This window comes from Oryza brachyantha, chromosome 12 (genome assembly GCF_000231095.2).
Source record: "Oryza brachyantha chromosome 12, ObraRS2, whole genome shotgun sequence".
Lineage (NCBI taxonomy): Eukaryota > Viridiplantae > Streptophyta > Magnoliopsida > Poales > Poaceae > Oryza > Oryza brachyantha.
In genome coordinates, this window is record NC_023174.2 from 14,965,795 (window position 1) to 14,990,327 (window position 24,533).

At 39.1% G+C, this 24,533-nt stretch overlaps 2 protein-coding genes across 2 annotated transcripts; both read right to left on the reverse strand.

The window, feature by feature from the left end:
* Positions 1 to 372: 372 nt before the first annotated feature.
* LOC102702063 (extra-large guanine nucleotide-binding protein 1) lies at positions 373 to 5,115 on the reverse strand. The gene is made up of 8 exons (XM_006664636.2): positions 3,961 to 5,115; positions 2,927 to 3,064; positions 2,739 to 2,843; positions 2,476 to 2,652; positions 2,096 to 2,273; positions 1,677 to 1,924; positions 1,358 to 1,524; positions 373 to 1,243 (listed from the first exon to the last, which is right to left on the reverse strand). Exons 1-8 carry the CDS (start codon positions 5,005 to 5,007, stop codon positions 646 to 648), a joined length of 2,658 nt encoding a protein of 885 aa, XP_006664699.2. The 5' UTR covers positions 5,008 to 5,115; the 3' UTR covers positions 373 to 645.
* A 4,396-nt stretch (positions 5,116 to 9,511) lies between these two features.
* On the reverse strand, positions 9,512 to 11,572 carry LOC102702344. Its single transcript, XM_015842862.2, has 2 exons — positions 10,304 to 11,572; positions 9,512 to 10,092 (listed from the first exon to the last, which is right to left on the reverse strand). Exons 1-2 carry the CDS (start codon positions 11,559 to 11,561, stop codon positions 9,728 to 9,730), a joined length of 1,623 nt encoding a protein of 540 aa, XP_015698348.2. The 5' UTR covers positions 11,562 to 11,572; the 3' UTR covers positions 9,512 to 9,727.
* Positions 11,573 to 24,533: the final 12,961 nt, after the last annotated feature.

A 24,533-nucleotide genomic window follows, 5' to 3' on the forward strand; every position in this document is an offset into this window, starting at 1 on the left:
TTCGCGCCCAGCTGATCGTGACGTGCCACCCCATGGCGCGCATCATCCCAGCAGATCGTGACGTCATGCACGCGTGTACACGTAGGCGACGCGTCTAAACACGAGAGGAAGCGGCACGCCACGTCACGCTGTATATATTTGACGTGTCGCTGCTGCTTGCTTCACTCTCATTGCCGCATGTGAATATAAAAAATAAAAAAAAATGCCGTCTTTTTCCTGCCCATCTGTGTCTCCACAGCCCATGCATGCTCCATCCTGGTCCAGCTTTGAAATTTGAAACGAAGAAAAGTTGGCAATCTCTTGCGTCCCGGTTTGAAAAAGAAGGAAATTTAACGAATTTTGACGCGATCAGTGCACAGGACACAGAATGCCTTACAGGAATCAGCACCATGTTAATTTAAAGACTATATATTCCATACATACAAGAATCAGAATAAGAATCAGGAAGACATCTTGCATCTCACCCTACTTGTAAACAACTAAACCATACAAGCCGATGATCTTGCTAGGCAACAAAGGGAGGAAAATGAAAATGGGGGGAAAAAAAACTCTAAAGAAAGAGGGGTTGAGAGACAGGAAATGCATTCACAGCTATTTACACCTCTTTGGTCATCTGAAAACACAGCGAAAGCAATGTCGCTGAGGTCAGTGAGAGTAGGAGCTCGGCTCCTCGCTGTATATCGTCTCGCTGGACCCAAACACGGGCTTCTCATCTTCCCACTTGATGATCTCCCTGCCATAGCGGATCGCAGAGCGGACCGATTCCTGGTCCAAGGCGTTCACGTAGGAGACATAGAGTTTCCGCTCCGTGAACGACTGGAATAGGCTCTTGAACTTCACTGCGATGTAGTGGGCGGCCATCTGTGCCAATGTCGCGCCGGTGGAGCTGCCGCGCGAGCTTTTGCTGGTGCCGTTGATCAGATTGCGGCTTACCAGGGGAGTGAAGTCGCTGAACCAGTCGCATGATGTTAAAGGAGATTTGCTGATCTTCTGCTCTAGGATATCAAACTTGGTGAGAAGTAGAAGGAAGTCCATCTGTGCAAATATCGGATGAAGGGCAATGCTCTCAAATAGCTGCCTGGTCTCCATCATCTTGTTCACAACATTGCCATTTGCATCATCGTAATACTCATCGTAGTCGCTGACTGCAACACAGAAGATAACAAGCCTCACATCGTCGAACATTTGCAGCCATTTACAGTTCTCATGCAATCCTTTGTTGTTTATTCTGATCAGCTGGTACCTGAAAATAAAGCAAAATCCTTCATTAATCTTAGTGCTATCATAACAAAGCAATACTAAAAGTAACACAGGTATGGCAGACTACCATACACTTTTGAGTGACATAAGAACAAACCGTAGCAAAGTGTCTTGTGGATCAGGCTCATCAAAACCCCGCCCATCCAAAGCCAGTTGTGGGAAAGAGAAATCTGTAGATGCTAACCCATCCGAGGATGTTATCCCATCAGCATAAAGGATATCCATATCAGAGAGCTCATACTCCATTCGGGAAATATCGACAGCCTGGTCATCCCAAATAACAATGTTAAAGGATGTGCAATTGTAATTACATAACTAAACACACTTGGACATTGCCATATGACATGAAACAGAGGTAGAAACAACAGATCAACCCATGTAAAGTTTAAAACAAATTAATGGAATAGCAATAGTACCTTGTCAAGGAAATAACTAGCAGCAGATGAAAGGAAGGGTAGTTCACTTCCGCGTTTATATGTAGCTTGAATAGCAGGATCTTTCCATAATTCCTCAACCAGTGGTGCATATTCCCGACTAGCTGCAGGAAAAATGTCTTCAAGATTACCTATAGCCATAGCTTTCAGAATCCAATCAGAGAATGCTTTCAGCCGAGGAGGAATAGAGTACTCAGTAACTTCATTGCAAAGCTCTGGTTCACAATGGCCTGCAAGAGAAACAAATATAAATTTCGGATGATCCAGCTAACAGCCTAGCAGTCTATATAGTTTACTAAATTAAACAATCGCAAGTGTCCTGCTAATCTAAATGTGTGAATTATGCAGCACAGAAAAAAAAAGTGGTTAGCCAAAAGAATACAATTGTACGAGTATGCTACCAGAGCTAGAAGGATCACTTTGGCAGGTAGTTCTTCTATCAGCTATAGCTTCCTCTTCAAACCTTTCACGTCCTTCAAGTAGTATACCAAGGTAGTTGTATATGTTACTTTGTATGATAAGTTTGAGATCTTCACACTCCTCCACAGAAAATGGTTTGCTCTTGTACAAGAACTTGGCCTGAGATTTGATTGGCTCAAGATCAGTTGCTATATTGATAATGCAAATGACAGGTAAATCCTTCTGTACTTGTGATGTGAAGTAAATCTTGCCTTTAATACTCCAAGGTGCATAAAGGTAATTGGATAGTGATCTTAATTCAGTTATCAACTTATCTATTTTAACATGTCAATATAATGCATGACCCTAGATATGTTTGTACCTGCTTGAGTATGGTGCTTGTCCCTGACCCAACCAACAAGAGCTTCTGAATGGTCCTTTGCTCCAAGTAGTCAGGTATGGCTCGATTTACCACGTTTACTGGTTCTTCACCGCATTGATTATTTGCTCTGTTAGGCGTTGGCAGTGATAGGACAGGACTAAGTAGCTTCACTATAGGCTGCCAAGGAATGCAGAATATATATAACTTTGATTAGTTTCCTCCAACAAACTACAGGGCAACTACAAGATGAATCCCGGAATTACCTTGTCCCAAATCTTGCCTTTAACAGTTTTTTGTCCTTCCTCTTGGTAAGTCCCATCAGCATTCACCCAAAAGTGAGGTTTCCCAGCACATTGAACTCCTGCCAACTGAAATGTAAAAAAGTTAAAGAGATAAATCATATGAATTGCAAGATTATGTGCCAGTAGTAATGTAGTAAATCATTTCAAACCTTAAGCATTTGCAGCTCCGATTTTGTAATTTCTCGGCCATTTATCAAGATCCCTGTGTTTCCATTGCTGGCCTTTTGATCTAGAGCGCCTCCAACATTTAGATTTGGACTTATTATGCAATGGGGCTTGTGACCTTCCTGGAATATTTTCCGAGATAAGTGTGCAATTAGTAATCAGAGTTGTAGAAGATATACCAGTAAACATTTTTAGGGACAATCAAGCCAACTGCATCATGCAACAATTAAGAAAGGGAAATTTTGTCGTTTGACTTTAATTTTCCCCGTAATTACCAAACCTTCCTAAACTGTACCCAGGCACCAAAACTATCTCTGATATATTGTGATTTAACTATTTTGTATATACGCCAGCTACATCATGTTGGTACGACAAGAAAGACTTTGCATAGTTAGTTTCTGTATAGCATCATACACGTCAGGCGCCAGCCTAGATGTGCAATATTCTGCTGTTCTAAACCAGAATACTCACATTACCAACTTCTCCTTGTTTCATAATATACTATCCAACCAGATTCCTAGGACTCCAATAAATTATTTGAAGCCCTAATTGTGCCAGTTCATCAGAGGTCATACTCAGTTTTTATATATACATCTCAAGCTCAGCAGCACTATACCTCCAGACCTATCTGTTAGTTCCGACTAAATATATACATCATAATAATTTTGATCAATGCAAGAGCATAGTTCAATGAAAGAAAGACCCCAGACCACAAAACAAAATCTTTCACTTCAAATATGATAATTCAATGCTCATTTTCAAACCATAAAAACAAAGCTCTTCAAACTATATGCAGGGGAATGACATTATTAACTGTACAATTCTATAAAATCCAGTACAGCTACTCTCCTAAAATTCACTTAGTAATTCTTGCAACTGTTACTTTCAACTATATTTAACCACGCTCTAGTCAATTACCTAAAAATAGTCTTGAGTCAGAACATCAAACTACTGAATTACAGCTTCAATCAAATGCATGGGCAATCACCCAAAACAATCAGATCTTTAGAGAAGGTACCTTTCCCCAGAAGCCGGAAACCTTGTCGTACCAATAGAAGCCAGGCCGTAGCTTGGAAGGAGGACATTGACACCCCTGCAGCATGACGAGTTCCTCCGGCGACAGCTTGGTACCGTTCACGTACACGTCCTCCGGTCGCAGCTGGTTGGCAGCGCATTCCCGCTCACTCCTCATGACAAGCTCCACCTCCGCAGCGCTGAGAAGCCGCCGCAGCACGCGTGAGCCCCTCCCCAGTGAATCCCGCTTCGACTCGGCCACCGGCCGCCCTATGCAGTCCAGGCACTTGCGCCCCTCCGGCATGGACCCCATCGCCCGGAGCAAGCACCCCGCGCAGTAGCGCGCGCCGCAGGCGAGGCATGCCTCCTTGTCCCCGCGGCCAAAGAAGCTGCCCCCTTTCCCGCATCTGAAGCAACCGCTGGACTTGGCTGCTCCCCTCCAGCGCGCGGGAGAGAGGGAGCCGCTGGATCGCGCGGGCAGGGGCTCGTCGCCGTATCCCTCCTCGTCCTCGTCCTGGTCCTCGTCCTCGTCTTCCGAGGAATGGAGGAGGGAGCCGCTGGTCTCCGCGAAGGTGACCGCAGGCTGGTGGGCCTTCAACGGCGGCGCATCGTAGCCGTCCTCGTCGTCGTCATCCGCGTTCTCGTCGTCGGAGGGGGACGACGGGAGCTCGGCGGAGTGGTGGAGAGCCGCGTGGTGGTTCTCGATGACCGAGGTGGGGGAGTCCACCGCCGCCGCAGCACCACCCCCGGCACCCGCGGAGGCGACGGCGGAGGACGACGACGACTGCGCCGCCGCAGCACCAGCACCAGCACCAGCCACCCCGGCGCGGTGGCCGTGGATGGCCGAGCAGAGCGACGACGGCGTGAGCGGCCGCACGACGGGGAGCGGCGACGCCGTGGGCGGCGGCGGGGACGCGGGCGACGAGAGCGAGGCGAGCGGGATGCGCGAGAGGTCGAGCGGGATGGCCCGCGGGAGCGAATAGGGGAGCGGCGGGCCGTCGTACTCCGCCGCGAAGGAGTACTCCCCACCACCGCCCGCCGAGGACGCCATGGGAAGGAAGTAGCAGATCAAGCCTGGCGCTGTCGCTGGTGCTGCCCTAGGGTAGGCTAGGGTTCCGGGGAGGGAGGGGGAGGCGGGGAGGCATGGTGGGGGTGGGAAACCCTAGGCAAGGGGAAAGGGGAGGGGAGAGGAGGAGGAGGAGGAGAGCTCGCTTTTTTTGGGAGCACGCGCGAGGGAGGAGACGACGAAAGGGGTGGCGTCGTGGGGGAGGAGAGCTCGCTTTTGCGCTGCACCCTGTCCATGGACCCATCGTCTACTACTCCTACGGAGTACTACTATACTTGCTGCTTCTCTGTGTATATCTCTGACCCGCACAGTGAAAAATACTGGCGTACTGGTACTTCAGGCTGGTGTTCAGATCGAGAACATTTTTAAGTAAAAGTGTCGTATTAAATATTTAACGGTATGTTGAAAGGATTTTTCGAACACGAATGAAAAAACGAATTTTACGGCTAGACTGAAAACCGCGAGACGAATCTTTTGAGCCTAATTAATCTGTCATTAGCACATATTGGTTACTGTAGCACTTATGGCTAATCATGGACTAATTAGGCTTAAAAATTCGTCTCAAGATTTCTTCCCTAACTGTACAATTATTTTTTTTGATTCATCTATATTTAATATTTTATTTAGATGTCCAAAAATTCGATGTGATATTTTTGAAAAAAAATTTGGAAACTAAACAGGCCTCAGTTACTTAGTGGAGCAGTAGTAGATTCAATCAAACATGAAGGAATGTAGGGGTATATGGACAGTGCCTGCAGGTATGCTAGGCATTTTTGTGCTGTGGTTTGTTCGTGTTTTTTTCATTATTTGATTTTTATATAGTCATTTAATCATATAAATGATGTAATTAAATACTATAAAATTAAAAATTATAGTTTAGAAAGGTGAGATGATGAAATTTTATATACAAAATTTTCACAAAGCACACATCGTTTATCAGTTGAAACATGCGCGTAAAAAACCAAGAAATAATATGGGAATAATTTACTAAATGAACACAGACTATGTTTGACAAAGTATGAGAGGAATAGCACCATCATCTTTTCACTTATACTTATGCTTATAAACCAAAATTTAAATTTTTAAATCTTAATTTTGAAATTGATTTGGGTTTTTTATCGTAGTTTATTTTTCAGACTTTGCTTTTAGATTGCTAAAAACACATATATAAAATTTTTATTCATAAATTATTTTTACTTACAAATATATCATTTGGTTTTTCGTACAAGAAACGGACAATCACCTCCCTTGGGTATGATTTGTGGGTCGCACTAGTCTCACGAATAAAAGGCCGTGAGATATAGTATCTATCGAGAATAAAAGCTAGATAATGGCAGTCATCAAAAGTTTTACAAAATTCAGAAACTTTAAAGGGGCATTTAATTTTTTGTTACTGCTACCATATGTGTTTACATATTTGCCACTTCATGTGTATGATATGTGGATCTAAAACTTATACGTCATAGACACATTAATTAAACATCACATATAAGACTGACAAATAGTTAATTATTCCCAATTAAAATAGCTCGGCATAGCCTTTTTAATTTAGTAAATTACATTTTCGACCAGATTTGTTACTCATGTTTCACTTTGGACCATCATTTAACCTACCATTTTGCTTGGCACCGGATAAATTTTAACATTATTTTGGTTTGGGTCAGCTTGATCGGTTTTTCAACAGACATCAGTGATCTAAAACATATTCCGACTTTGGTAGACCACTGAACTCATGTCTGTACGTGGTCCAAAATTTTGATAAAATGGATGTTATACATGGCTAAAAAAGGTTTTCTAGAGTGATCCAAACTAAAATATGACAAAATACATGGTTTAAAGTGAAAAAGATATGTTCAAAGTTGGTCCAAAATGAAACTTGTATAATAAATACCGCTCAAAATACAATTTACTCTTCTAAAATTTAAAGATAAGCTATTGGGTTGAAATGATGAAGCAATGGTGGCATGCCAAAGGATATGTGATTAGGTTAGCGGTGGAAATTGATTAGCATGAGCAGATGCCCTAATTAGGTTTGTTAAAAGGGTTTTCTTTATGGCATAGTACCATGTTGCTAGTTGCAGATTACCATATTGACGCGGACATGTGCTCGGGGTGTTTCAATTCATTAGACATAAAATACAACTTGTGGTGCAAGCTTGAGACAAATCTATTGAGCCTAATTAATTATAAATTAGTTAGGTTTAAAAAATTCGTTTCGTGAATTACCACTTATTTATGAAATTGGTTTTTTTATTAGTCTATGTTTAATACTTTAAATTAATATCAAACATTAGCCCCATCTAAACAACCCCTTATACCTTAGGTATTGCATGGGAAAAAAACTTTACGTTAAGCTTGTTCTTTAATCTTTATCAGTTTGTACCTACTAAAATTATACCAATTCAAATCTCAATGCAGCGTAGAAGCTGACAAAATTAACTACTTTGCACAAACCACTTGCATAACTAAGACAAGTCTGTCGTGTTTATATTTTGCTAAAACATAAACGCATCTATCCGTGTATTTGACGAGACTATTCTTAGTTACGGAGAGTGACATGCACATAGGAAAAAAAATCTAGCTCCGTTACTCACGTATGCACTCATTTATCGATTCAAACCTCAAACTTACTGCATGACGAATATAAAGCCACTTGCATAACGAATATTTTGTTTCAAAACATAAATACATTGACAAATTGTTTGACACAACTATTCCAGTTTTGAGAGTAAACATGCACGTAGGCCTGTTCTTTAAGTTAATCAACCCAATTTCTCTTTTTTTTATACGCATTTCCTAAATTTTAAACAATGTTTTCTAAATTAATATATATGAAAATTGATTTTAAAAAAATTATATTAATTTATTTTTCAAATTTACATAGTTAATAATTAAATAATCATATGTTAAGCAGTTACTAAACCCACGTGACAACGCTACCGTAGAGGAAAAAAAAAGTAGCACAGCAGCGACACTTTACCTTTTTATTCACTTGTTTACTTTTATGTGTATGTTTTTTTTTTTCTATAGAAAACGAAAGCGCTGTGCTGTCCCGGGGTTTCCCCCAACTCCGTAGACCACGTCCACCCAAAACCGGAGCTCGCCGCAGGCATGGACCGGTCGCCTTGGCGCAGAGGAATTGACCGGCGGGCCCCACCGCCGGGCGAATCTTCCGGGTGGGCCCCGCACAGGACTGACCTGACCTGACTCGCACCAGTGACCGGCCGGCCCTACCCCCAACCCGACCCCGATCCGGGACCAGCCTACATGCCACCGACAGGTGGGCCCACCTCCCGCCGCCGCGCGTGGGGCCCGGCGGCAGAGAGAGGTGGTGGTACGCGAGGATTATTTTTTCCCCTCTCTTCTCCTTCTCTCTCGTTCGCTCGCACGCACAGGTGGCGCGCGGCCGTTGGCCCGACGCGGCACATAGACAATTACAGGTGGGCCCCACCCGCCTTCTAGATCCCGTGGGGCGTAGGAGTCACGAGGGAGGAGAGGAGCACAGGAGTTGGGTGGGCTTTGGGCCCACCGGGCTGCGGGGGTGGATTCTGTCCTTTCTGGGCTGTGGGCCCGCGATTCTGTACTCGTGTGGGCTTTGTGCGTCGATTGGTGGAGGAGCAGTGCATAGCTGGGCCATGGTGGGCCCACTGATGGGCCTCTTTGGGTGGCTCAAACCATGGCCCGGTTTTAAGTGTATTATTATGATTAAAATATCAAATTAATTATTACATGGTAATTCGATGATTGGTTAATAGTGATCCTCACAATATTAAATGGAATTTGTTGAAGGCTCTATGCCAAACTAAACCTTACTACCGAGCAGTAAATAGTATTTTGGCTTTTAGCCACAAATTTGGAAATACCAATTTTTTTTTGGGTTAGCTGTTTACCTAAGTTTGTAGTTGACCTAGCCTAAAAATTGTGGTAAAAATCTAAACTACCATGTCTATCAAATTTTTGGCTTAAATCTTGCCAGAAATGGAAGAGAACCAAACAAGCCCTGTAATTCTGTAGAGTGCAAAACAATATGTACTTGTGCGTTGTCGTCACGACTTCTCCATTTTTTAGAAAATTCTACTATAAGAATATGTTCTGTATTTTGGGACGGAGGGAATAGCTAACTAATCAAAAGGATTACACATTAGTGATCATATATATACACTCTCATTCTGAACTGGCCATATGTCTATGTTTGTTACTACCAAATTCTGGACCTCCTTTGTTCTTTGATTTGGAAATTTTCCAGAGTTGTTTGGTAGCCACTCATACAAGTCTTCAACCAGAAACAACAGGCTTGTAACACACAAGTCGATTTCAGGCATGAAAATGCTTCAGCTATATTCTATCCCTGTCCAGGTTCAGACTTCAGACACATCAAAATGCAAACATGTGTGGCATGCAGTTCCAGATTTGTTTTACCTGCTTGTCTGAAACTGAAAGGCAATGTCAGTTAATAAAGCCTAAATACGGCAGCAGATCCAGAGACACATGACAAAAGAACTGGTTATGAATCACCACAGACCTGGCAAATTCAGCAGTACTGAAAAATCACAGGACAACTTACATGTACAGTGTTCAGTTACAACATACAATAATTACTGTTCCGGGTCTGCTAGCTGGATCCATCCTACCAGAGTAGAACAGATGGAGATTTATTTACTACACAGATGCATGCATATATACTTGTGACACAACATGGTCTTGGTTACGGAGCCGAAGAAGAAGAAGAAGAAGAAGCACCATCAGGGGTTGGCATGAAAGGCCCTAGAAGACGCATGATAAAGAGAAGATGCGTGATGAACTCCCCACCGGTGCTTAGGCTCTCGTAGTGGAAAGCCGCGCCTGCACGAGGCGCGATGTAGTAAAGCATCTCCGCCCACACGCCGGCGATGAGGCCCCAGCGGTTAGCTTCGCCGCCGATGGCACCGAGCACCTTGGCCACCTCTCGTGCATCGGACATCACCGGATGATGAAGAGCTGCCTCGGCTCTCCGCAGGAGTTCCAGTTTCTGCGCATGCTTACTGCTTGGAGTAGTGGTAGCAGGAGAAGCACTATGGATGTGTACTTTTGCTAACGAAGAATAAAGGACAAAAGATTAATTGATTTTATGATAGATATTTAATGATATAAATGATGGAATTAACTATTATAAAGTTGAAATGTGATATGATTAACTTCAGCATACAGACTTTTTTTTTGTAAAAAAACATACCGTGTTTAGTAGTTTGAAAAACGTCCGTGCAAAAGCTGAGAAAAATCAACTAAAAGAATGCAACCTCACCTTCAGTGCTATTGAGGCCGGCTTGTTCCTCATCTATATCGGTTGCTTGCTTCTTCTTCTCTTCAATGTTGGTTTCGAAGAGCTTCACGATGGCATCCTTCTCATCACCACCTAGGTCAGCACAAACTTTGTCGTGTACAAGCTGGGACTTGCTAGTAAGCATCACGCCCCTTTTGAAGACAAGATGCATGACATAGTTTGACAGCTGCCTGCTCATCTCCTTTTGATCCTTCAGTTGATCCGAACTGCTGGTGCTGCTGCTGCTGCTGCTGCTGGTGGTGGCGGCTCCTCCTCCTCCTGATTCGATTTCGCCGTAGTAGCATATGTCAGTCGCAATGTGCCAGATGAGTACGCTCGTCGGGAAATCGACGCTGCCGCTGGTGCTCTTCGGAAGTGCAGAACCAGGATGTTGATAGCTGCCATTAATCCACCTTTGAAGCACTAGATGGCCGCGGGAGCTGGAACAGCTCCACTCTTTTCTTAATCCGTAGTCCAATAGGTTGTCGAGGATGAACTCCTTGATGGGGGTTTGACCAAGATCAACTGTGATGGTCTTATGTGTTAACGAGCAAAGTAATCCAGCACACTTAGCAACCAAGCAATTACTGATGCAGGAAGCCTTGGTATGATGATCTGCTTGCACGGCCTTGATCATGTTGTATTGTGCTAGCTTCTCGGACCACTGTTTTGATCTGGTCCATTCAGGTAGGATGATGTTCTTGGCTGCAAGTTTGGGCTTGAAGATAGAAAAAATTATCATGGCAGAGGAGGATACCTCTAGAATTAATGCTCCAACCAGCAATATGTAGGACACGGTGACATCAGCTGATGATCTGCTACTAGTATGGAGTTGGCCCCCCTTGTCGGCGGCCATGAGTAGCACCAAGGCTATCAGGGCTGGAAGAAACGGAAAGACGTTGTACAACGTCACCAGGAACACGAAGATTGTTGTGAACATTGTTTCTACCACATTCTTTAGCAAGGAACTATGTTGACAATTTGTGATTTTACAGATTAATCTTCCGGATGGGGCATACAAACATATTCGAAGATTGTGTTTTGTGTAGAGTTTTTGGTACGAGTTTTTCAGACATCTTCCAGCATAGTCATAGACCCTGAAGTAGTTGTGTTTTTTACACTGAATTACCTTCTCGAGGATGCGTGGTAGATCATTGGCCGCAGCTACCATGTAGTCCAGCATATTGCTGGGAGCATCCACCGACACGATGGTAGTGCCACTATCTTCAGGCAGTGACATATCTCCTAAAATCTTATCAAAAGCAGCCACCAGAGTATTTGCTTCGCGAACGGAGGGCCAGACCTTACCCTCTATGCGTTCCTGTATAATTCTTAGAATGGATGACAAATCATTCAGGGCTTCTGACATGAGCTTCGCTGGGCTCGCAAGGTAAAGGCACAAGGTACGCTCGGCGTACTTGAAGAACCCGGACACGAACATGATGGCCATGGCGGCCGTCAGCCGGGGGTCCGGCCAGGACGCCTTGGCCACCACGTACCCGGCGACGGCCGCCTGCGTCGCCAGGTTCAGCAGGTGCCGCTGCCACAGCTCGTTGTCCTGCCTCGAGAACGCGCTGATGCTGTCCTGCCCGCCCAGGTGGACGAGCACGAACGGCGCCCAGAAGGACACGACCGGCTCGCCGCCGGCGCGGACGGCGAGGTGGCCGAGCACAAAAACGGCGACGGAGTCGGCCGACAGGTAGGCCAGCCACAGCACAGCGCTGAGGACGCGCGACGAGCTGCGGCGCCGCATGCCCGCGAAGAGGAAGAGGAAGACTTGCAGGAACAGGCTGACGAGGATCAGGCAGTGGATCTCCCAGGCGTTCCAAAGCTCTTCAGCAGCAGGCACCAAGCTGAGGAGTTTATCACCATGGATGCATGTGTTAACTAATATATATATAGTATCGAAATATATTCCAGTTAGATTCCATGAAACTAATTTGGTGTTCTAAATATTGTTATCTTTTGTTTTCAAACTATATCTATATTTCTATAAAAAGAAGTAGTGGTAGTGAATCTGCTACATACGTATCCCACTACCAACTCCTTTCTATTTTTTAATAAGATCTTATTGTAACGCATGAGTAATATACTAGCAGTATTGAAATATATTCCAATTAGATTTGATGAAACTAATTTGGTGATCTAAATATTGTTATCTTTTATTTTTAAGCCTGGTTAAATGTAACATTTAGAAAAGTTAAAACACTTTGTACTACGAACCAAAGGGAGAATCACGGAAGGTTGGTGGAGACAGAACAAGCAGACATCAATAATTGTGGGGTGGACGCCATATGGCAGGTCCAAAAGCATGAGTCTACATAGGAAGAGAATAGAATCGATTGAGATTGGTGCTAGTGCCATGCGGTACAATCTTGAGAGTGGCCTTAAGATCAAGTTTAATAGTAAAGCCAACCTATTTATATTATAGTAAACACATATAACAAATTAGCTATAAGGTTGGTTATAATTTTATTTCTTATCTCTTTAGAGTTGGTCTATAGTTGGCTCTTACATGAGAGCCAATTTCACTTTTTTTTTATTATCTCTTTCCTCCACATCAGCGTATAGCTAACTTATAGTCTACTATTATACTTGCTCTAAGAGGAGGAGGTTACCCCTTCCTCACCTAGAGAATTTTTTCTGCAAGTATACTCCGTAGTATATACACACACGTGCTTCTTGATTGAAAGTTATATGTTGACACCTAACAAATCCACTTGTAAAATTTTTCTAAGATAGTACAAGAATTTTATTTATTATGAAAATATATTCCCGTGCCCACTAGTTTTCAAAATTTTAATTATGGAAAATATATGGAAGCTGGTAGATGCTTGGGAGATCTTGAAATGGTGACAGGTGTAAACTTCAGCTGACACCTTTCTATTTGGAGATAATCTAAAAAATGTCATTGACAAACGTCAAGTCTAAGAAATGACATTGACGAATACGATTTCTAAGAAATACCGTTGTACAAACGAATTTGTCTGAGAAATATCATTACCGTTAGGTTTCCATCCATTTTTTGACATTAAATACACTGTTCATACTATAAAATTTAACGGAAAAGGTTGACGGAACCCTAACGGCGATGACATTTCTTATACAAATCCATTTGTATGATGGTATTTTGTAGAACTCATACTCGTCGATAGCATTTCTTAGAATTAAGTGTTTGTAAATGACATTTGTTAGATTTTCTCTTCTATTTGTGGGTCAGCTGGATTGCATTCTATTATCTATTCAACTTTCTGAAATTAAATTATGCTACAATATCCTCCTTTTATTACTTGATAATGTGTAAAATATATAGAATTTTAGTAGTATTAAATTTCAAATCAAAAGGTGACATTAGGAATACCATATCAATTAATAACTAGTGAAAGGTGGTCAGTACTGCTTGAGTGCTTTCTAGAGTTAATCACACGAACAAGAGTATGCCGAATATGCATGCAATACAAATAGATTTAAACTGTTGAATGCATACAGCAATGCAATAAAAGGTTTCCCTTAGGATGCATGTGAGCCCTGGTAAACAGACTCATGCCCTAACTAGGTGCTTTTGAGCAATATGTAGAGGAATAATTGAGCATATGTCAGTTTTAAATTGTAATAAGCATATACCAAAAGTAAAGTAATATGGAACTCAATAGCTAGCCTAGAGTATATATATTATGCTATAAAGCATTTATATAAATTAATAAAATGCAAGAAGTTGCATCTCATTTTACCTGATTTTCCCTATCAGATTGCCCCCTCCAACTTCCTCCCGATTTATCTTTAGTGGCCTCATTTCAGTCAGGGGGGTACGCAAGCTCAACAACACACACACATGACGAATGTTTCCTTACTGCACTCGTATTTAAATATACTTGTAGTGATAGCGTGAGTGTGAAATTTCTACTTTAGGTGACACTGGACATGTCTGCAAGCAAAGTAATATATGCTTTCTTCGATACAGAGTGAGTGTTATATAGATTATAGGCTTGAAGGTGCATATATGTATATTGTGTCAAATATATGACAAATAAAATTACCAAGTAAAATAAGAACGCTAGGTGTAAGATAGTTAAGGTCATTTATTGTACAATACTACTAGTTTCTATGCGGCTGACTCGTCCATCTTTAAAATATATTTGATTAATAGATCTCTATTATAAACGTATGAACAAAACATATATAATTCGTTGTATATAGTACATTAAATTTAATTATCTTTGAATTTGTTGTTTCTCCGCTTGTCATTCTTTCATCGTAATAATTAAGCACCCTTAAAACACATGAATTTTATGGATTTTGGTTCTGATTTTATAGCGGCTACGCACAAACTAAGAGTAAAGAACTGATTCCAAGGTGAGCGATAGCTGCAATGCCAAAGAATATAGAGACACATCTGGTCCACAATACAGGAGATTGGTGCCATGCTCTGAAGACCAGCGAAGAATTATACGTTCCTCTTTGCATGAGCAAAGGTCGGTTGGATATAAAAGGATTTGGTCCATATTTCAGTGAACTGAATATGAAATCATATAAATGATGGACTAGGTATCTTCTAAGCGAGTATGGGTCAAGGTTCACAAAACCAAAAGTTAAGCCAAAGCCGCTGCACAGTGGTAGGGCGGTTATCGCGCGGTAACCGTGGTTACCGCGAAAACCATTGCAAATTCATCATCAAAAATCTTAAATTCAAAATTCACGGTTTGAACAGTTTGGCCGTGGATTCATCATGGTAACCACGTGGTTTTGGGCGGTCACCGTGCGGTTTAGGGGTAGTAAAATGGCTAAGAAAAATATGGCAAATTACAAATAAATTCTATGATATGTTTGGTACATGTCAGACATATTAATTGCTAAACAGAAAATTTTGGCATGATCTTTGCTACATGTTGGACATTCAAATAATTTTAGATCACATTTCCATAATTGACCAATCAATGCACAACACAATTGACATTTAAAATTCATGGATGTACAATTCAAATGTTGATTTATTTTAGGATAGACATAATACATTATAACTTGATTCAAATGTTGTATAAAATTCGTCATGAATATTAGCATCTCCAAAAGCTTTGATGCTATGTTTGGTGATTTTGTGACTTGCCTTTTCGGCACACTGAGTATCCTAGGGCCCAAGTAAATGGAATGGTTACAGGAACTTCTCAATCAGCTAAAAAATCTAGAAACGGATACTCCCAAAAAAGAACAGAGGAGAATTTCTAGTAGAGCTATGTATTTTAATTACATATTTGCCAACTAATTACAGCACAATATGATGATTATCAAGCAATGTTTGCAAAGCCCACAAAAGTGTGTGTAGCTAACCATTGCAGATATAGTTACTAGGTATGAGAAGTGAAACGGAGAGGAATTTGGATGCGTTTATTAAATTCGTATTCTGAAACTATATGTCTGAATTTTTAGTTCTCTGAATTCTGATATTCCAACCGGTCTATGGAAGAGAGAAAAGCTACAGTTCACTTATCAATCTAAATTATTCTACAAATCCAGCCGATGTCTCTGGTATGTGATGTGATTTCATAGGATGAATTCATGTCCATCTCCTTGACATGAAATTTTGACTGGTTAAATATGATTTCGCATGGATTCCACGTGCACGTTTATTAGTACTAATAATGTCTTGATTGCTATCAAGAAGTTACTTTTCATGCCAGCACAGAAATGGGGAATGCAAATTATTCCTTTCAAGCATTTCGGAGCTGAACAAAAAGGATGGCATATTTAGTCATATGTATACCCCGGTGTGGATTGGTCATATGTATTTGTTCTTTCTTACCAAATTCTGAACCTCCTCTGTTCTTTGATTTGGAAATTTTCGAAAGTTGTTAGGTAGCTGCTACAAGTCATCAACCGGAAAAAAATCGATTTCAGACATGAAAACTCTTCAGTTATATTCTATCCTTGTGCAGGTTCAGACTTCAGACGCCACTGCAAACAAATGGCATGCAGTTTCAAATTTGTTTTACCTGCTTGGCTGCTTGTCTGAAACTGAAATGCACTGCCAGTTAACAAAGGCTAAACACGCGGCAGATCGAGACACATGAAAAAAGAAATGGTTAGAAACCACACATGCCCGGCAAATTCAGCAACCGATTGTACAGAGAAAACGATGTGATGATTTCATTGACATGTTTTCTGCTAGGTAGCCACACATTACAACTGATTTGCCTGCAGATATATATGGTTGTTGATGCGCCAAGAAGTTGCAGACAGGGCCATGATATTTTTCCAACAAGAACATCCATCGATCAGCTATAGCTAGTAGCATCTTAGAGCAAGTATAATAACAGGTGGTAAGCCAACTAAGGCCGTTCGTTCGCCCATATAAGCTAACTCATCCCCTCGTTTTCCACGCGCACGCTTCCCGAACTGCTAAACGGTGTATTTTTTGTAAAAATTTTTTATAGAAAAATTGTTTTAATAAATCATAGTAATCTATTTTATTTTTTTAATAATTATTAATTAATTAATTATGTACTAATATATTACTACGTTTTCCGTGCCAAGTAAGTTAACTTATTATCCCTCCAAATGAACGCGGTCTAAATGCTAAGAAGAAAAGCGAGCCATAAGCTTATAGCCAGGCACAGGAACCAAGAAAATCTATGAGAGAGACAAGTAAGTCATATATTAATTATAAATAGCTAACTATTACGTGGATGAGATAAGAGAAGGCTATAGAGACTCTTATATCTTGTTGGCTATATTATTAGCATTGCTCTTAATATCTTTATAGGAAGCTAATGAGTTTCATCTTAATTATTGAAGTGTATGCACTTGCTTTACTTTGTAGTTTGTATCATCAATAAAGCACCAAAAAAACCAATCTTGCTATCTACTATATAGGAGTACTAGCTAGTGTGATCATCACTACTCTTAAGTACTTTGAAGGCAGAGAAAATTTTCAGGATCAGAGAGTGGATAAGCTAGAGCCTGATTTCCAACATGGACTAATCAACTACTAATATGCCAAAAAGGTTGTACACTTGACACAATTTTTCCTAGGCTCACCTCACTCTGGGAGACTTAATGATCCAAAATTATGGATGGATCAAATCCAGGTATCAGTAGCTGTCTTGGTCAGGAAAAGGCCATACAAGCATACAGTACACATATGATTTTGTTCAGGTTGGCCCTGCTTCTGCTGAAAGAGTTGTTCAGAAAAGACACCTGTTGGGCAGGATTAATTACTTACTGCTGCCTAGATTAGGACAAGGCATGCATGCATGTGTACAAATACTAGTAGATCAAGATAATGAAAAGGAATTTTGGGGTGCCCAATGACCGTATCATGCGTGTGGTGACAGTGTTCAGATCGATCCTGATCTTGTGTTGTGTTCGAGTTAATTGTCAGCAAGAACGGCGATCTGTCAATTTCAGCTTAGCATTTTTTCCCAATCGACTAATCGATTGACAGCTCGATGATTGTACAGAGTGCAGATGCGTCAGTGGATCGTCGAGCTATTTGTGATGTGGCTGCGCGTTTGTGCTAAAAAAGTCAGCAGGCAGATTAACAGCTAAGCTTGTAGATGCACACGCAGTTTGACTTGTGGTACATGTATACGTGCTTTAGAAATTACTGCCTCCTGATCGTCTCTGATGTCTGATAAAATTTGGGGCGGTTGCGGCGTATTTACGAATGAAAAATAATTTATGATTAAATTATTATCTTTGTGCTAAAATATAATTATATTTAGAATAGTGCTAAAACAAACATCTTAAAGACTTAAACTTTAACTATTAAAAAATTAAAAAGATTAATCACGTAAGAATGATGATAGTAGATTTATTATTAGAAAACTATCGTAATATGCAATTGTTCTTAATTAAAATAACTTATTTTACAAATACTAAGGACTCGTGTGTTTCAAAGGATTTGTAAAGGAAAAATTTTAGAAATATTTAATCCTTTGGAATGGACATTGTAGCAACAGTCGTTTTAAAGAAATACGTCAAAGCAAAACCACAGGAAAATTTCCTATTCTCTCTGCCTTCTGTGGCAAACCATATGGAAAAAAGAATCCACCAAAACCACATTTTCTTAATCCTTTCATTGGCTCGCACATCAACTACACGAACATTTTATGTGTTATTTAATCCTATGAATTTACACATATATTCTACTATAGAGGTGGTAATGACCCAAGACCTATATATATACACGGTTGTGGCCAGATATGATGCCCCATGCACGACCAAAAAATTCCATTAAAATTATTGTAGCTTGAGCAAATTTTAAACAAATTAATAATCCATTAAAAACAGACCATTGTAGCTTGACCAAATTATATATACAGTGATAATGCTTCTACCTATAATTCATCAAATTTTAAACAAATTAATTATTGTATCTTGAGAAAATTATATAATGATATGTTGCGTTCATTTCCCTAGTAAGAGTACAGATTTTTTTTTCTCGACTTCTATGAGCACGTTTCTCGAACTGGTAAACAATTTACTAGTTTAATTTCATTACTTATATTCTTAAATATTTATCATAAAAAATTAGATAATCTTTCGTGTTTTATCTCATAGCTGAAAAATATATATCACCATAATGCTTCTGCATATAATTCATCAAAAACATATATACCAGGACTAAGGCGATTCTGAGAAGCAGTTGCTTGGTAGCCAACTTCTGTATTCTTAATTCATTTTCTAGAGTCTGTAATTACAGATTCTCAGAAGCTATGGACCATTTAGGACAGCTTCTGGCAGAAGCAACTTTTGAGAAAAGCTGTAGCTAATAAAAGCTCCCCAAACATGCCCTAAGCCAATCAACATTCACCAGCTGCCTGCCCTGCGTGCAGTATCATCCAACATTAATTAGGCAGCCATACGTACACTATACTTATATATGTATTATCAGCTCAAGGGTCACATAATTCCATCCATGTACGTAGACAACTACAGACCATGTTCGTACGATACATTATATATACGTGGAGGCACGTACGTATCATTATGTACAAATTAAGGCGGCTAAATATTCTCGACGTACGTGTTAAATGGTGAACTTGGATAAGGCAAAATTCAGGGTGTGTAGTTGGTCACCTACTAATTAATTACTGTATGTATGAGAAAGACTATGTTTTAATTTCTCGATGGATATGGCCCATGCTATATATCTTCTTGCCACCAAAACACGTATACGGAAAGGAGAAAGTGACATTTTCCCCGGAATTTAGGTGTTTCAAAATGAATATTTTTTTATCACTAGTGTAATTTTAGTTCATTTTCACTGTAGCTCTGTTATTATGTATGGCTTTACTTTGTTTAATTTCCCTCCGGGTTTCAATTTGTCGCACGTATTTTTTTTGTGCAGATTTTATGTTTTTAAGTTTATTTCATGTAATTTAGTATTTTTTTAGGTCAGAATTGAATAATTTTGTCCAACATTTTATCTTAAGACATGATTTCGAAATAACCATTAGGAGAGTGATGATAACCATTTATCATTTAAGGGATAAGAATCATGACAGAAATATGTAACACCCCATATTTTCGTTTCTATTTATGTTTATGCTTGTGAGCCAAATTTTGAATTAGAGTTAATTTTAGGGTTTTTTTTGACTAAGTTTATTTTTCAGCCTTGACTTTAAATAGATAAAAATATGTATATAAAAATTTTATTCACAAATTATTTTTCGTTTGTAAATATAAAATTTGCATTTTTTTCATCAAAAAGCCAAATAATCAGCCTCTAAAAACATACTAGCGGTGTGGTGGTGAGCAGTGAATCTATCATTATTATCGTCACCAGCTCTCTATTTTTGGGGAAAAGAAATTAAAAAATGATGATGTAGGGTCAGAGTCCACGTAAGGTCAGTCCCAATGCATGTTTCATATAAGTGTCATGCACATTAAATAGGGTGTCACATCAGTAAAATTGCTGACTTAATAGGTTTATTAAATGATGGAGTTTCATGAGATGAGAGAGGAGTTTCATCCCCCATGAAACTCATCTTGCTCAGTTACCTAGTTTACAGCCTTGTTAGCATAATAAAACTATACATTGAGACTGGCCTAAGAATCACCGTATCACCAATTTCTTATTTCTCAGGGGAAGAAAAAAAAAGACAAGTATGGGTCAGAAGGCAATAGGTTAGTAATGGATATATTCAAAAACTAATGTAATAATAGGATAATTATAATTTTCTTAAATTAAAACCCTATTGCAATATGCGGGAATATATTAGCATACACCTAAAATTTATACACTCCCAAAATAAATATATACATATATTTTTATTTTACAGAGCTTAATAATTAGTTTCACTATATATAGCTATATATATCGGAGCAAACCAAAAGAAGTCAAGAAATAATTAATGGAGAGTAGATTATTAAGTACCAGCTTGATGGTACAAGCTGCAAGTACACAATGTGTCTCCTGTTGTAATACCAACAATATCTCGTGTTCCCTCCCTAGCTAGCTCCATGACGCTCACACTATACGACCTGAATTATTTTAATTCTCTCATGCATGGTCACCATTGACACGCCTAATTAATCCAATGTGCTAATTAATACTACCTCTGACCCTAAATATTTGTCGCTGTTGACTTTTTTATATACGTTTGATCATTCGTCTTATTTAAAAACTTTATATAATTATTAATTATTTTTATATCATTTCATTTATTGTTAAGTATACTTTTATGCATATATATATATAGCTTCGCATATTTTATAAAATTTTTTTGAAATAAGATAAATAGTCAAACGTGTATAAAAAAGTCAACAACATCAATCAAACGTTTAGGGATGGAGGAATATATACTAACCCATTTTCTTTCGTTAATTTAGCTTGTTAATTAATGCCTTCGCCGGCCGATGGCTAGCTTTGCTACCCGACAGGGCGGCAGAGTATGCATCTACTCATCGTCTACGACTATTATTAATTTTGCTTTAACTATTATCTGCAGTGCAAGGGCGTGCACTAGCAGCTAGCAAAATGACACGAATTGCTAGCGAGCATTATTAATTTAATTAATTTAACTATACATGGGGATCATGTAGAGAGTCAAAGTTAAGCAGAGATTTTGGTGAGCGAGACTTTGCGATGGATGATTATTGATTATATTAATCAGCCGTTAATGATCGCATTACGTCATGGTTTTTCTTGTCTCCCAGTGATTAGCAAAATGGCGAGCTGCTAATCCACGTCGCACTGATCGAGACGCCCCCTATAATTAAGTAGGAGAGCTGGAGCTTTATATATATATACACGTCATCGATATCTATAATTAACTGCTCACTCCGTTCTCGTTTTGACTGTGCCAAAGAATTATATATTAATTAATGTATATTGTTTGTACATGTATGTGCCTAGATTAACATAGATTTAATCTAGACAATACTAAAATTTTACATTGTCGAACAGAGTTAGGAGTATGCTATCGTCGTTTTGGTTCAAATCCCAAGTGCAACTACAAGGTTTAAATGCTACCTTCTCTCTTCTATTTCATAAGGCGTCTAAAATTTATCTAAATTTTGGTTAAAATCCCAAGTGCAACTACAAGGTTTAAATGCTACTTTCTCTCTTCTATTTCATAAGGCGTCTAAAATTTATCTAAATTTACATATAAGTCTAGATTTATGTATAATTCAATAAATATGTTTTATACCATAGATTCGTGGTCATTATATTAATTAATGTTTCAAACTATCGAAAAGAAATCTTTTACTCCCTCTGTTTCATAATGTAAAATTTTTCAGTCTTGTCTAAATTTATATGAATGCTAATGAATCTGTAATTATATATATTTATTAATTGATGAATTTTAACAATGTTCATATAAAACCCTTATAAAACGGAGGTAGGAGTGTACTACCGTACTTGCACGACGAAGAGCTAGCTTGCAAGGAGGCACGCTAGCCAGCTCATCGATGCAAGAAAGAAGCACAAACGTACTGTACCTGATTAGTTTCCTGATGCTTCCACGAAAATAATACTCGCTGCTCCAATTTAGTAATGCGTGTCTCTACGTATAATATTGAAGTCAGATTTTACAACTTTGGTTATTATTAACTTTAAAAATATTTCGGTTAAAAACTGGAATAATATATATAGATAAGTGTGATTTTTTAATAAAAATACAAATATATTTTTTTTATATATATTATAAAAATCTCAATGAAAGATTGGTTTTTAGACTGTTTTGGTGTCCGAAAGACCGAAACGACATAAATTATCAAAATGGAGGGAGTGCTGCACAAGATGCATGGGTAATATGCGAAAATAACTACTACCTCTGTTTATTTCATAACGTAAAATATTTGATTTTTTTATAACGTTTGACTATTCGTTTTATTCAAAAATTTTGTATAAATATAAAAAATGATAAGTTATGCTTAAAATTCTTTTGATAATAAAGTAAGTTAAGCAAAATAAATAATATTTCTATAATTACTTAAATAAGACAAATGATCAAACATTGCAAAAAAAAAAAATCAAACATCTTGTATTATGAAACGGAGGGAATACGTTTCACTCTTTCAGCCGCTCCGCTTGTAAGATAATCTCAAACGCTTCTTCCACTTACAGTACCCATATCTATCGAGCATGAGTATATCCAGTCTATACCGAATTGAATGTGTTTTACCCAAGTAAATGGATAAAAAATTTAACAAAGACAATATAACCAATAAATTATAAAATTATCATTAACGATTTAAAAGGGTGATACAAATTATCACCAAGTCAGAACAATTTTGGGTTGGACCAAAATCAACCTAACCTCTCTATACATATTAGATCAGACATGGAATAACACGTAAAACCCAGCCGTCACCTACCGTATTTTTGATACTGACGAGCATATCCATAACAAAAATAAAATAAACACGTACTCACACCCATCGTGTCGGGTACCGAAGATACCCGAATGTACAAACAAAATTACCATCCTAAATAATCTAGGCGCTCGTGGAGAGCAGCCAAGTCCACATAATTTTTGGGTTTTCATATATAGCCATGGATGGCGTGGCTCGTGGAGGGTCGTCAAACTCGTCGATCGCGGCGGCCGCCCATTGCGAGCTGTCCGCTCACCGCCTGCGATCCCAGCGAACGACCTCTTCTGCAGGCAACCCCTGCATCAGATATATAACCGTATTTATATACGTACGTCCCTCTCAAAATAACAGGTATATGTGTATGCAGTGGAGATTCTGTACGTACGTATAAACGCATCTGTTCCACATTTATTCAGGAAAAACAAAAACGAAGGGGATGATTGTTTGGTATCTTTCGAACGATATATAGCAAACAAAAAATAATCTGTGAATAAAATTTTTATACACGTATTCTCGACTTTATAAATGATAAAACCAAAAAATAAACCACTATCAAAAAACCCTAAATCATATTAACTCCAAGTTTAAGGCTATAAATTTAAGGTTAGGATTATAAGCTTATAAGCAAAAGCGAAAAAATAGGTGAAAGTTGGTATGAAATAGTAAATTAAAAACAGGCAATTCTGCTGTCTCATTGTGACTCACCCCGGCCGGCCAGGCAATGGATTAATGTCGTGTTCCGTGCCTTGCTAACCGACGACGTATACATAGGAGTATTATTCAGTAGAATATTCTGTATGTGTAGCATCTCGCGTATAAAAAATGGATGGGATATACGTAGTAGGAGTATATCTCACGTATAAAATATTTCGGACAAATAAAAGCATATGCAATAGACATGCAAAATAACAATGAAAGAGGGTACCGATGAGGTACCAAATATTTATGTAAAATTACCGAAAATTTCACAATTATTGGGAATTGAGAGAATGTACCAGTGCCAAATGTTTAATATAAATTTTTGGTACCATAGTTTTACACAGAACATGACACTCCCGATAAAAAGAATGATAAAATTGTCTTAAAATTTTGCACCGGAACATAGGAGACCATCTGGTATATCCTCTCAAATAGTAAAAATGCCCAATAAAAATAGCAACGCTCGGAAATTCTTATAACTCCTAGAATACAATAAAATATCCCGAAGAAGAACCGTGCAAATAGAAGACATAATTTTTTGCATAAAACACACATGTCACAGCCAAAATTCAAATTTTTAAGCTTAATTTCTGAAATGTTTTTGAAGTTTTTTATGCTGTAGTTCCTTTTTTAATTATTAACATATAATAAACACAAAAGTATAAACCACACAAAATATTTTTTCCCGTTGGGC